The sequence below is a fragment of the Dasypus novemcinctus genome, chromosome 13 (assembly GCF_030445035.2).
Source record: "Dasypus novemcinctus isolate mDasNov1 chromosome 13, mDasNov1.1.hap2, whole genome shotgun sequence".
Taxonomy (NCBI): Eukaryota; Metazoa; Chordata; class Mammalia; order Cingulata; family Dasypodidae; genus Dasypus; species Dasypus novemcinctus.
Genome location: NC_080685.1, coordinates 46,756,365 through 46,771,380, shown reverse-complemented (window position 1 = coordinate 46,771,380; position 15,016 = coordinate 46,756,365). Strand labels below are relative to the sequence as shown.

General features: G+C 44.2%; 1 protein-coding gene across 1 annotated transcript in view; it reads left to right on the top strand.

Moving 5' to 3' along the window:
• DPT (dermatopontin) overlaps positions 1–15,016 on the top strand; it is a 77,045-nt gene that overhangs the window by 46,317 nt on the left and 15,712 nt on the right. The window contains exons 6-7 of the mRNA XM_058310086.2: positions 1,358–1,853; positions 14,477–14,602. Coding sequence (XP_058166069.1) covers positions 1,549–1,853; positions 14,477–14,602 — 431 coding nt within the window. The 5' untranslated portion in view covers positions 1,358–1,548. The remainder of the gene's footprint in view (positions 1–1,357; positions 1,854–14,476; positions 14,603–15,016) is intronic.

Genomic DNA, 15,016 nt, shown 5'->3' with positions numbered 1-15,016 from the left:
ATTTGAAGAAACTTCCATAAGAACAATCCTGATAATATTGGGAAATATTATGTGCTTAAGGGGTGCTGAAAGTGTCAATTTGAACAGCCATGTCACCAAAGAAGACATATGGATGGCCAGTAAACACATGAAAAGATACTCAAAAGCATTAGTCATTAGGGAAATACAAATCTAAATCAACTGAAATACCATTACAAGCTTATGGCTAAATTTTTTTTCAAAAGTGATTTGTTAATAGGCATACACAAAGGTACAGCCACTTTGGAAGTCAGTTTCTTATAAAATTAGGCATATAATTATTATATGGCCCACAATCTCTCTCCTAGGTATTTACCCAAGTGAAATAACACCTTCTTCACACAAAAGCCTGTATGCAGATATTGATAGCAGCTTTATGAATAATCACCCAAAACTGGAAACAACCCAAATGTCCTTCAACAGGAGAATGGATAAACAAACTGGCACATCGATACTGTGGAATACTACTCAGCAGTAAATAAGAACACTTTATTCTATGTGAAAGGAGGTAAAAAAAAAAAAAAACCAACATGCTCTGCATTCCATTGATTTGACACTCTGAAGAGGGCAGAACTATAGGAATCAATAGACGACCCGTGGTGGCCAGGGGCTGGGTTTAGAGGCAGTGGTTGACTACAAAAGGCATGAAGAGATTTTGGGGGGTTGATGAAACTATTTTATGTCTGGATTGCGGTGGTGGTTACATGATTATACATTAAACATTAAAAAGGATGAATTTTTAAATGTAAATGATACCTCAATAAAAAGAAACCTCAACAAGACGGAAAAGAAAACCACTGAAGGGCAAAAAGTATAATTATTGAGATTAAACTCCATTACAAAGCTGAGAGTAGAGTACAGTTTATAGGTATGGCCAGAAGGATACTTGAGTGCAGAAATAACACCCAACTTGTCTCTCTCACGGGCCCATGGTACTTCAGAGATGCACCCTCGGAATTTTCAGAGCAGCTCTGCAAACTGGTACACCCATGCCTACACTCAAGGATTAAAAGATACTGGGCTGAGAACTTAAAGGAAACGAGGCATCTGGTCTAGCAGAAAGCTGAATGACTCTGTCCCTTCATTCTATTATTTTGGTGTTTTGAAATTACTCTCTGGATATTTATGCAGTCCTGGCAGAGTGGTTTGGAGAACAAATAGAGAGGTTTGCTCTTAGGAAGGAGGGCAGTGAGGAGAGGTGCTGAGAGATGAGGGAAAAATATGCTGCTAATCGGTTTTGTTTTCCAGTGAAAGTTTCTAAGGGGTGTGAAGCCATTTGCTTTTATGACCTATGTGCAAAGCCGTTTTCACTCTGGGAATTTTGCTTGCTTGTTCCTAGAATTCCACCTTAAAACAAGCTGAGAGTACTTGTGGCCGACATCTCCTCACTGAAAAGTTTTGCTTAAATAATGACACACTGCAGTTGGATTCTGCTCACCCACATCTGGAAGCCACATGTCAGCAGCAGCTGTATAAAACGGCCAGCCCAGCAAACCGAGGGTTATATTTCTTGCCAGAAGCCCGGGCAGCATGGACCTCACTCTTCTGTGGGCACTTCTGCCACTGGTCACCGTGGCCTGGGCCCAGTACGGTGATTACGGGTACCCGTACCAGCAGTACCCTGACTATGCCGATGATGGGTGGGTGAATCTGAACCGGCAGGGCTTCAGCTACCAGTGTCCCCAGGGGCAGGTGGTGGTGGCCGTGAGGAGTATCTTCAGCAAGAAGGAGGGTTCTGACAGACAATGGAACTACGCCTGCATGCCCACGCCCCAGAGCCTCGGGGAGCCCACGGAGTGCTGGTGGGAGGAGATCAACAGGGCTGGAACGGAATGGTAAGGGGCAGCTCACGGGGCTGGCACTGGGGACATCTCTGCGTAGCCCAACCTGTGGGCTGCTTGACTCTCAGGGAACAGCAGTGCCTCGAGTCTGGGCAAACAGTTCCGGGACCTCACTCGGCATGCTCTGGGTGGGGCAGGACTGCAGCTGAGCAGACGTAACCCAGAAGGGGCAGTGGCATGCGGATGGGCCCCTTTGTGGTTCTCCTTCTTCCAGAAGCAGCCGCACTCTAAGTTCGGTCTAGGGACAGGTGTGGGTCTGTGAACTGTTTGTTACCAGCCTGCTCAAAGATGAGTATAGAAGCTCAACATGTTTAAAAACTATTACGGCAATTAAATATTGCTGGGACACCCAAATGGCATTTTATTTTTGTAATAATTATTTTTTACTGTTGTATCACTCTGCAACAATTTGGGAAAAATCAACAACTGGGCTGTCACTGTAGATAGTTTGGAAAATACTGCTTTAGAGCAAGTGAATGGGGGAGAGGGGACAAAGAAAATGAGTCAAGGGGATATGAATTTGAACAGCATTCTCTTGCCCCGATTACATGTGCTCTCCGCCAATCCTTATGCCTGGCTGAATTTAAAATGGGTCCAAATGCTGGGAAATAGATTCCCAAAGGCTTTTGGAGAGAGGTGACATCCTCATCTGACTGTGCTCTGCCCAGAAATTGGACATGGAGTTGGTCAGAGCCTGCTCTCCACTGCGGGGTGCGCCCGTCCCCACCACGTCTCAGGCCCACGGCCTTGTCAAGGGTCCATCCCAGCAGCTAACTCTTGACTGCTGGGCGACTGGGCCTTACCTTTCATGGCTTCACTCATCTGCTCTGAGGGGGTGGAGGAGTGGGGATTGCTTTATCTGTTCAAAAGCTGCGGTGCTCCTGGACAGGACGCCACGGCCTGTCTATTCAAGCAGCCAGGTGGAGCCAGTGCCGCAGCGGGGGTAGAAGGGAGGGGAGAGGTAGACTCTGGAGGGGGCAGGCCCAGGGAGGAGGAGGAGGCCCAGGGAGGAGGAAGTCCCGGCTGGCAGGCTGGGTGTGGTATCCGGAGAACAGTCCGGAACTCTCTCTGTGGGGCTGTCGTAGGCCCAGGGGGTAGTGGGGAGGTGGCGCGTGGTCAGGCCGAAAACTCTGGGGGTTTCTCAACTGACAAACAGATCAAAAATGAGGAATCTAAGAGAAAGAGACACCAAAGGGTGGGGGAGCCAGACTAGAACAGAGGCCTCCGAGTAATGCAAACAGCTGCCATTTATTGAGCAAGCATCTCGCTGAGAGCTTTACGTGGATTATCTCATTTAATGTCCAAACAAATCCATTTGTCATTTTATGGGTGGACAAACTATAGCGCAGAGATCAGGTGTTTTCTGAGCTGGAATGAGGCAGAGCCTGGATTTGGATACACTGAATCTTAATTCGGCCCGGTGTAGGCTCCAAGGCACGGTCCTGGGCTGAAGGATTCCATCCTGAGAGAAGGTGGGATTGGCAAGGTCACAGCAGCAGCCCTGGAGTGATGGGGCCCGCCTGTGAGAGGGGTGGGGAGAGGGGTCCCACAGGCCGCTGCAGGGCAGGGCGGGGACCGACATCCTGGGTTGCTGAAGCTGGCAACTAGGTGGGCTCTGCTTGGACGACCTTCACTGGGTCGTCCTCTTCCACCCCCACTGCCTCCGAGGAGAGTTAATTATCTGAAATCCCGTCCGACAGATGGCTGTCTGACTCAGAGTCGGGAGTTCGCCAATGACCGACAGAGTCCAGAGCCTCCCTGCAGCTGGGCCTCTTGCCTGGCATGGAGCGTGGAAATGACCTAGTTACAGCTCTCCGTCGACTTCTCTGTCTCGGGGTCCATATGCGAATGGGGCCCCCTGTTAGAGTCACAGTAAAACACTAGGGGATGATTTCTCAAACCACAAAGAAAGAGCTCAGGGCTGTGAGTCAGGAGGCCTGGATTTAAATCCTGGTTCTCATGATAACTTAAAGTGCGGCCTTGGACAGCTCTGTAGGCCCCAGGACCTCATTTGAAAAATGAGTGGTCAGACCACACCATCTCTGAAGTACAGCTCTAGTACCCTGGGCCAGTGCCTGCCCCTGAAAATGCACTTGGATTTTTCTTGCATTCATTTAATGCTCGTTTGCTTCCCTGTTAGGTAGAGAAGCCAAATGATGTTTAGTTTTAAACTTTCCAACTAGTCTGTCATTAACTCCCAATACTATTTTAAGTAAAGCACAAAAGGAAGAGGGTGAAATAACATGATTTTCTTTGGCCTGTGGGAGAGAAGTGAAAAGCCGGCAGGCGGCATTTTGGGGTGTGCAGGGTCAAATGATTTTTCCGTCTCTCCGGCCATCCTCAGGTGCAGGCTCCTCTCCCTCCCTGAATCATAATGTGAAAACTCAGGTACACAGACAATAGCTTCTTTACAAGAGGGCAAGGCTGCCCAAGGACTGATGGCAATTACAAGTGGGTGCTGCATGGAACAAGACAAAGCTGGAATTTTCTAGCGAGGCTGAGCCTCAGTGTGGTCAGGAGCCTGGTGTTTGCCAGCGGGGAGCTTGGTTTTGCACCTCCTGCTTCCAGCAGGTCTCAGCTCTGTGGACTTGGGCATTTGGTTCCGCATTCAGGCAAAGGGCAATGACACCCACCTCGCAAGATGTCAGAGGGTGTTACTGTGCTGCTTGAAAGAGAGACAGTGGATGGAAACACCAGGGCAGTCAATAAAGGTGTCGAGAATCTGGGGTTTGTTGAGGCCATTTTGGGCAAGTCAGCTTTAAATGAAGTCTGAATGCAGAGAAAGAACGTTCTGTCTATTGGCACCTGTTTCTTTTCCTGGGCCTCAAAGGCCCCAGAAAGGCATTTTAAAATGGCAACTCTTATTCGACTTGACTGTTTGAATTTATGAACTCACCGAAGATGAGCCATGAGGCTGTAGAGAGGAGAAAGGAAAGGTGTCCCACCGAGACATGTTAGCATCAAGGTCAGTTTGAAGTTGGATATGTTGGGCAGGGAGTTAAAGTTTTTCATAATCTGACTGCAGTCAAGACCAAGGCTGTGTACAGCGTTGAGCAAGGCTCCTGATGCCTGACTCTGAGCATTCATGACGCACAGCACCGCCTGCTCAGAAAGCCTTTCCCAGCCTACTGTCTCGAAATCAGCACCACCTCCTGAGGCCCTAAATCAGTTTTGTTTCCTTCATTGTGCTTGTCACCACTTGATTTGCATTTATTTGTTTATTGGTATCTCCTTCACCAGCACGTAAGCTTCATGAAGGTACAGACTCTGTCTCATTCACTCCTGTATCTCCAGTGCCTAGAATGGTGCTTGACACAGAGGAGCCTCCAAGAAATAGTTACTGAAAGAATAAATTAGACTGGTAAGCCCTAGAGTAAGTCAAAATCCCAGCCAGTGTGCCCAAAGTCCTCATCAAAGCAGCCTGCTGATTTTCTTGCCTGTAATGTTAACGTTCACATCTCATTTGAGTTTGTTGCAAATTTGTTGCAGGATAATCTTTTCAGATTTCCTTAGGCTCTAATGGCATAGAACCAAGGACAGCTGACATGCTTTGCTACTTCAGGACACATTTTTTATTAGATTTCCATCTTCCCCTAACCTTAATGTCTATATAAGCTTACAAAATAAAATATTACTCTTTTTTTTAAAAGCTGCAAGGACCACATGCAACATTGGTACCCTGGGTTAAATCCTGGAACAGAAAAAGGACATTAGTGGAAAAACTGGGGAAATCCGAAAAAAGGGCTAGAGTTTAGGGTTATACCAGTGTTAATTTCTTAGTTTTTTTTTTAAAGGTGAAAGATTTTTTTTCCTTATTAGAGAAGTTGCAGGTTTGAAAAATAATCGTGCATAAAATGCAGGATTCCCATATGCCACCCCACCACCTTGCATTGGTACGGAACATTTGCTGTAATTGATGATAGCACATTTTTATAATGTAAAAAAGTCCATGGTTTAACTTAGGGTCCACTGTGTAGTATAGTTCCATGTAGTTTTAAAAATTTTTATTCTGTTACTATTTATACAATCTAATATTCCCCCTTTTAATCATGTTCAGGTATATGTTTCAGTGCTATTAACTGCATTCACATTGTTGTGCTACCTTCATCACCATTCATTACCAAAACATTTTCATTATTCAAAACTTTTAGTTTTGATAAATGTAACTTAGTCATGTATAAAATAACATTAGGGGAAGTTGGGTGAAAGATGTACATGAACTTTATGTATTACCTTTACAGCTTCTCTGTAAATCTAAAATTATTTTAAAATAAAAAGTTTAAAAAACAAGATAATGATGCAGGCTGGTAGAGTGCATATTGGGAGTTTAAAGGAAAAACAACATAAGAGAATAAAAATTACTAGCACTGGAAGGGGTCTCAGATGTAACCTAAAGCATTGTACTTACTTCATAGATTAGGAATGAAGGCCAAGAGAATGAAGCAATGAAATAGTTACCCTAAAGATGGGTGCTATGACCTTACCCTACCTTGTGTGGTGATTTACAGTTTCTAAAGAGTCCCTCATTCATATGTTCCTTTGCTCATTTCTTCATCTCCAAATACTTATCATCACAAATGTTGTCAGACTCCAGAAATGTAAAGATGATTAATATATAGTCTTTGCCCTTGAGTTGTCGTTGTCTAATCTTATTTGATCTTCACAAACGAATTTATGGGGAGGCAGGCGAGGGTGTTAGTTACTATTACCCCCGTTTTACACACAAGGAGACTATGGTTCAGAAACATTGGGAAACATGCCTCGCCAGCTCTCAGCTAGTGAGGGGCAGAGCTGGAAACCCAACCAGTCAGTCTGATACTTCATGACAACTGGTAGATTGTTAAACGTTTGCATTATTTTTGTTCTTGGGTAAAAGCCTAGTGAGTGCTGGGCTAAGGAAGATATCAGTTCCATGTTAGAATGACTTCTGAGGACAAGAAGGTTGAGTGCAGGAGGACAGAATTATGGCAGATCTAGGATTCTTGCCAACTTTCTGTCTAGGTCACTCACCTAAGTCCTAGGAATCAGTTCCTGGAGCAATTTGAACTCTGCAAAATGGCTCCTGGCTGTTCTCATAAGGATAGCAAAATTTCACTTCTCCCAGGAGAGAATTTGCTTCTGTCCGGGTACCTGCCGGAAATAATCTTTCCAATTATTAAGAGATTTCCATAGAGTTAGCGCATCTTCCCTAGGGTTTCCACTTCCAGTAAGGGAGAGGGAGAGAAGGAGAAACAGAGGAAAAGGGAGAGGAAGAGGGAGACAAAGCATGCGATGTATGTGTTGAGTTATCCTGAAGTAATGGAAAGGTTATGAACTTTGCTGTCAGACAGAACACTTCTTAAAATACAACTCCACTACTATCTTAAGGTAAATCTTGTCAATTCTCTAAGCCTCAGTTTTTCCAACTACAAATATAGCACCCTAGAATTGTGAGGATTAAATGAAGTAATATATGTACATTACTGGCTGTTCTTCCTTAGGGGAAGTTACTTAGCCTCTCTGAACTTGAGTTTCCTTATACATAAAAAATGGTGGTGATGAAGAGGAACTGATTGTTTAAGCCAAATTCATAGGATTGTTTTGATGATTAAAATAATTAATGCAAGTGTAGCACAATGTCCGGCAGAGGATGAGTGCTTGATTAAGGTTACTGATTACTACTGTGACTATGAGGAAACTGAGGCTCAGAGAGGTTAAGTAACTTATAAATATCACATAGCTGGTAAATTACAAAGCTGGAATTAACATACAAATTGTTAGATTACAAAGCCCCTGATATGTATCATTTTGTTTAGGAAATATATAATTCAATTATAATCTATAATATTAAAGGTGCATTTTGAGTATCCTGAATACTTGACATATTTTAAGAGAGACACTGAGGTACGTTACATCTCTTGGTCGACAAATATTGCAGTACTTGCTATTTGCAAGCTTTTGTCTTTAAGCCTGCAATTCCTGCATTGCGAGGAATTGCTCTTGGGCCATAATTGCTCTCGAGACATAAGTATATCTCAGGATAATCTGGATCATCTCAGAGGCCTTTGGAGTAGCCTCTACTACCTGTATTTTTCCAAAATGATGCAGGTATTTGTAGATGGGGAAGGTATTCTTACTCTGTCCTCTGCTATGACTTTTCTATCCAGAGAAGCTGCTCATCAGGCCATTTCTGCTTCATCATCTTCAAATCTGGTGGAGCAATTAACAGATGTATAATTTTGAAGCTAGGAGAGCTCTTGCCTAGATGAGGGCAGGAGGAGAGCAGACTGAGGACAACTCAGCATTATTTATAGAAACTGTTCATATCCCCACACTGTGGTGGGAGAATGGTTACTGTGTGTTGCAATGTTTGCCTTCAAAAATCTCCCTCTGTCATGCGATAACTTGATAGCATGAGTGAAATAAATGTGTGATGGTGATATAAACAGGCCACAAGGAAGAAAAATCAGTACGAGCTGGCGTTATCAAGGAAGGAAGACTCCTTGGAGGAGGTTAGGCTTGAAATTGTCATTTACTCTCTGATATCCATTTTCTGTGCTCATCTCATAGTCCCTTGCAGGAGCTCAACACTGACAATTCCTAATGTGGGCCCCAACATTTACAGAAAGTGGTCTTTGGAGACTAGGATATGGCTTCTCTGTCTGTTGAATTACAAATATTTATGATAGTAGTGATAATAAGAGCTACAACCTCTCCAGCCTCCATATTTGTGCCAGGTGCTGTGCGAGACACTTGACACAGGGCATCTCTTTAATTGTTACATAATCCTACCAGTTTAGGAACTGTCATCCCCAGCTGGCAGAAGTAGGCATAAACACCAGCAGAAAGGGCAAGAGGGGGTAAGGGGTCATAAGAGAGAAATCCAGAACTTCAAACGTTCCTTTGACCCAGGAAACTACCCCCAAAATATTTGTCTCTGTCCCTTGTCACCTGATCACCCCACATCCCTACTCAGACTCCTATTTCTCTGCTTTGCTATCTTTGGCACCAATCTATTTCCTCTCCCAAATATTCATCTTGTCACAGTGTCTGCCAGGCCAAGTACAGCCCCAGACACAGAGTAGGTGACAGCGAATATTTGTTGAAAGGCTTAGTGAACATTCTAAAATTCTGTGGACTATGTTCAAATGCCTGATAGCAGCTCAATGGATTATTCTGGGAAAAACATTAACAGGAGTCAAAGGTTTAATCTAAAAGAATGAAACTCTTTTGGTGGAATTTAAGCCCTCCTCCTACTGTGGGGAAAAACTGGGGGGGAATCGAGGAGGTTATGTCACATGGTCTCCCCAACCCAGGGAGTTAGTCATATGTTTTGACTCTATGCAAAACTGTTTTTCGGTCCATCCCTTAGTGGATTGGAGACTCTGGCCAGCAGCCCTGGAAACACATCTGGTTATTTGTAGACCTTGGAGGGAAGAAAGGAAGAGACTATCACAACCAGCCCCATCCATTTTATGCCATTTTATGAGGTTTTGAAAGTTCCTGGCCAAAACAGTTCTGCTTTCCTTTACTCTGTTCTATGCCCAAACCTACCCCACCGCCAAACTGCTAAGAATTTAGACTTTCTGTAAATTTGAACAGAGACTAGCAAGGATTAGGAGAGACTTAAATCCCAAAGAGGAGTTCACGAACAAAACCAGACTGCATCCTCCAGTCCTGGCCGATGTCATGCTGCCCATCCAAAGCCCCGATGAAGAGTACAGAGGACAGGGAGAAAGCCGGCCAAAGTGCTGACCCAGAGCCAACCGACTATCCTGAAACTATTTTTGTGCTTCCTGAGAGCTCATGAATGTGAGCTATGGCCTCACATAAATCTGAGTTTGAATCATGGCTCTTCCAGTTATTGTCTTGGCCAAGAGTTTTACAGGCGTTATTCTCTCTCTCTCTCTAAAGTTCCTCATACCTCTAATCTACTTTCTGTCTATCAATTTGCTATTTCTAGATATTTCACAGAAGTGACTTACAGTGTCGTGTGTCTTGACATTTTACTCAGTATAATGTTTTCAAGGTTCATTCAGGCTGCATCATCTCTCAGAACTTGACTCCTCCTTACGGTGGAGCAATCTTCCTTTGTACACATAGACCATATTTTGTTAATTCATTCATCTGTTGATGAGCACTTGGGTTGTTTCTACCTTTTGGCTGTTGTGAATAATGCTGTAATGAACTTTGGCGTACAAGTATCTATTCAAGGCCTTGCTTTCTTCTTTTGAGTATATAACTAAGAGTGGACCTGGCAGGTCATAAGGTAATTTTGTATTTAATTTTTTGAGGATCTACCACACTGCTTTCCACAGTGCCTGCATCATTTTATATTCCCAGCAACAGTGCCTGAGGGTTCCAATTTCTCCTCATCCTCTCGGCATTAGTTCCCTTAATCCTAACAATGATTTAGGTAAAGCTCAAGGGTATCAAAGCATGTTAAGATCAGGGCAATGACCAGAATGCCTGGCTGCTGATACCTCAACAAGGGCTCTTTGCTCTGTGTTCCACTGCTTTTATGTTTTACTATTGCAAATGCAGGAAAAAGGTTTTCTGTCTTTGCTTTCAGGGTGATGACCCTGAGATAAGCCATTTGCAGAAAGACCACTCTCTCAGAGCAGATCCACGAATGTCATTACCAGAGAAGGGTAACTGCCTTGTGACTTGCCTTCTACAAAGTGCCGAGTGTTAGGTAGAGCAAGGCTAAGGATTTCACTTCAGGAAACTGAAACCGAGTCTCCAGCCTTTAAAGGGACAGTGGGAAAGAAAGTATGTCTTCTCAAATGGAGAGGAGAGAGTCTCAGAATCAGTGCAGCAGTTGTGCTCCAAGGGAATGTCCTTAGGAGTCTATGCCAGTTCACAATTCCCAGGGGAGCTGCTTTTCAGTGGACTAGTCAGAAGAAAAAACCAGGTGCTATGAAGTGAATCAGAGCCTGAAGTTTGACTTTTGACCACCGCCATTAAAAAAAAAAATTGAATTTGAAAACTTGACTCAGGCAGGCCCTCTCCAGCTCCCTCTGTCCCCTCCCTGTCTCTAGCTGCCCCCTTTCACCTCTGAATCTCCTGAAGGTCCCTGTGTTTCTATTCCTGCAGTGCCTGGTCAGTGTTCAGGTGAGCCTTGTTAAATGAGGTGCTTTTCCAAAGAGTGATTAAAAGTGAGAGGAATGGAGGAGGGATGCCTGAAGTTTTCTTATCTTTCTTTTTTTTTTTAAGAAAGTACCAGGGACTGAACCCGGCACCTCGTACATGAGAAGCAGGCATTCAACCACTGAGCTATACCTGCTCCCCCTAAAGTTTTCATTTTTGTACCCCTACTCTGGAGTAGGCTTTGTGCCTGAGGGAGAAGGTGGAAGTTGGAAGATGTGTCACCCACCCAGGTTCCACAGGAGCTCCTGCTGGGAGGGAGTTTCGGGGCCCTTCATGGATTTGAGAGATGGGCTCTTAAAGGTCAGTTCTGCCTCTGGTAATAGACGATGGCCTGACTAGTCATTCATTCATTTACTCCTTCATCAAACATTTGCTGAACATGAGCGTCAGGCACTGGGGGAAATACAAAGATGATGATGAAATTATCATTTCCCTCAAGGACTTCACCCTCTACTGGGGTGATAAGACATATAAAAGTAACTGCGCTACAAAGCCAGTGGGTTTCAGTAGCTAAGACAGGCACTCTTAATGAGATTTTTTTTAAATGAAAAGAGCAGCTGAGAGAATGCAGATGAGTCCACCTATGTTGTTTCAGTGACTGGAGACTGCGGAGCCAAAAGAAGCTTTCACACATACTCACAATTGCCATATGGGCTAAATGAAAGTATGAAGATGATAGTAAATAATCTATTAAAATAATTTATTAAGCATTAAAAAACCCTACTCTGGGCATTTTATAGGCATTGCCTTATTTGTTCTTCACAGTAACTTTTATTGTATACGCTATTATTATGCCTATTTTACAGATGAGGAAACTAAGGACATAAGAGTTAAGAAGCCTGCCCAAGTGGACACAGTGGGGGAGCCAGGATTCTAAAACCTGCTGCATTCTGGCTTCAGAGCCCATACTCTTAACCACTCTGCTGTACTGTTCCCCACATGAGTGTAAAAACGTACCCCTACATTTCAGTGGACTGGTCTCACTGTGGTTGGGCACGTGTACTACCAACCTCCCTGAGCAGGCTCACTCTACCAAAACGTGGAGGCAATGGGACCAAACCTGGGCGAGGGGAATTGTGTTGTATCTAAAGTTAGATATAACTTTAGCCGTATGTTCCTAGGCTCTGGGTGGGTAGGTGTCCAAATAATCTCCGCAGAACAGCATTATCTGAGGAGGTGTGTGAGAAGGTGACACACACACTTCCCATACAGGGCTGTAGGGCTGGCTGCCTGGCTGACAGCCGGCGGGGAATTCGTGGAACTTGGACTGCCTTCAGAACTGGTACCCCATGAAACAGGTCAGCTTATCTTACTCCATTTATTTTTACTCCAGGGAACTTACCACCACGGGAACCCTGTTCCCTGTCGTGGTCTGAGTACACAGGACAAACCAAAACAATGGCACAACAGCTCCAGGGAAACCACAGCTTGGCTCGCTTTTTTTTTTTTTTTTTTTTTTTGTCCTTTTTTAAAAAAAAGATACATAGATCACAAAAAATGTTACATTAAAAAAAATAAGAGATTCCCTTATACCCCATACCCCACCCCACCCACTCCTTCCACATCAACAACTTTTTTCATTAGTGTGGCACATCCATTGCATTTGGTGACTACATTTTGGAGCACTGCTGCACCGCATGGATTTGGCTCACTTCTGTGAGGGCTCTGTCTCAGAAGAAGGTGGCATTTTAGTGACATGAAAGGGGAGGAAGCAGAGAGGACCAGTGTGCTGCTATTTCCCTCTTTGGACACAAATGGGTTTTGTTTAGGACTCCTAGAGGGTTATACTGGCATTACTACTTATCCACATTGCTAGGCATTAGGATGGACTAGTCCCCCCACACCCGCCCTTCTGCTGTACCATGACCTTAGCAGTCCATTGCAATCACATGGCTTCCTGAAATGTCCTGGGCTTTTCCCAAAATAGTAATCCTTCTGAGGAGATGTGAGCAACAGCAGAACAAAGGACAACTGCTTTCCTGGTAGAGACAGCAAAATAGTTAATCTTAGTTTTGTGAGGTTCATCAGCTCAGTTCCAGCAATTAAAAAGTATAAAATGAAATCCCGGTTTGGCATCAGCAAAGTCTCTGTCACAGGTCAGCACAGGTACTTATTCTTTCCTTATCCACTTTATTTCCTGGAAACTTATCTTTACCTGGAAAGCAGGGGTATATTTCTAGCAACACTCAGGTAGTGCCATTTAGAAAAATTCCTGCCCTGCCCACTCAAAAGAGGGGGCACAGCATAGTTAATGGCAGGGGTGGGTAGGAAATGTGAAAAACTGAGGCAGTCAAAGGCCTGTTTTGGAAAGGCTTGGGAGAGACCTCACTCCAAGCAGGTGGGAACCTACTGTGGCCAGGTGAATAGCACCCTCATCAACTCAGCAAAAAGGGGCAAGATGAAAGGCTCTGCTGGGGTTAAGGGGTAGGAGTGGAAAAAAGTGGTGCTGGAGACCCAATAAAAGATGAACAGATTATACTGTTCTCAGAGATGCTGTGGGGTAAGGGAGAGAGACCAGGCAAGGTAGGAAGGTTCTGCAAAGATAAAGCAGCCGATTCTCAGACCAGCAGCAGCACAGGTAGAATGAAAGAGTGAAAATTCACATAGCTCCAGGGAGGATTTGAGGACAGAGTTGGGGGAGGAGGCAGTTACCTTCTTCAGAAAATTAGGACTGAGCAGGGAGGACAGGTAAAGGAACCATCACAGGGAGTTTGAGGAGTTCATTTGGTCCCTCACAACTCTGTAAGGACTGTCTCCTTGTGCCAGGACCCACAGTGGGCACAGGGGACTAGCAGTCTGAGCAAAACAGACCACGAAGACCACTTGCAGATCAAGTGGGTGACAGAAAGATTCCTGGAAAAATAGTGTGAGGCTTGGACTGTGTCCCATCTTCCCAGCGGGTGACTGGGTTGCCCTGGACAAATCGCAGCAGGCACCCGGGCTTCATGTGTTAGACGAGGTAGACTGAACGAGCATCCCTGTGCTAAACTTCCTGGGCTCTCATCTTGAGCAGAAGAAACATTTATTTGCAAGCCATCAATTCATTCTCTTTCTTTGGTTTGTTTTTTTATTTTAAAGTAAAATGAAATATATTCTCTTTTTAAATTTTAAAGTGAAATGAATTTTATTCTCTTTTATTTTAAAATAGGATGACTAATGCAATCCTGCATTTGTAACACTTTAGATGTCTCCATATCCATCCACATATGCATTCTTCCACCTAATTATACATTCGTAGAGATATGTTAGGAAGAGCATTTCCTAATTTTCCTACATTTGAAAGATTCTAAATCACTTGAATTTTAATGATGAACATAATCATTTCTACAAATACAATAAATTATTTACTATTTACATAGATGTGGAATAAATCTAGAGCCAATGAAATAATGGTGAGATTCAGTAATTTTAGGAAACTGGGTTGTAGGAGAGGGTCTGTCTGTGTATCAATCTCCTTATGTTCTTTGGGGTTGTTTTCCTGTCTTCAGGTACCAAACATGCTCCAACAATGGACTGGTGGCTGGGTTCCAGAGCCGCTACTTCGAGTCAGTGCTGGATCGGGAATGGCAATTTTACTGCTGTCGCTACAGCAAGAGGTGCCCGTATTCCTGCTGGTGAGTCTGGCAGCCATCCCCAACCTCTCACAACTGCTGGGGCTGGAGGAGATATGTGGAATGGATGAATGAATCAATGAATGAATGGGCTAGAAGAATATTCACACTGGGAGGGAGTTTACAGGTTATCCAACCCAATGCTTCCACATCTCTTTTGATAGAGAAGGAAGCAGAAAAATAAAGCAAAGAAGTGACTTGCCCAAAGGCTCCCAGCTATGTCATGGAATGTCAAATCTGGAGCTGAGTTCTACTGACCCCTGTTTCCATGCTCTTTTCCCACTACCATGCTATCTTCTCATCATATCTAAGGCTGTGGGACATGCTTGGGAACCCATTTTTTCTGACAGGCCTTCTTTGGGAGAAACCAAACCTGTCACTGGTAAGAGTGTCAACCAGAGTGTCAATTATAGTACA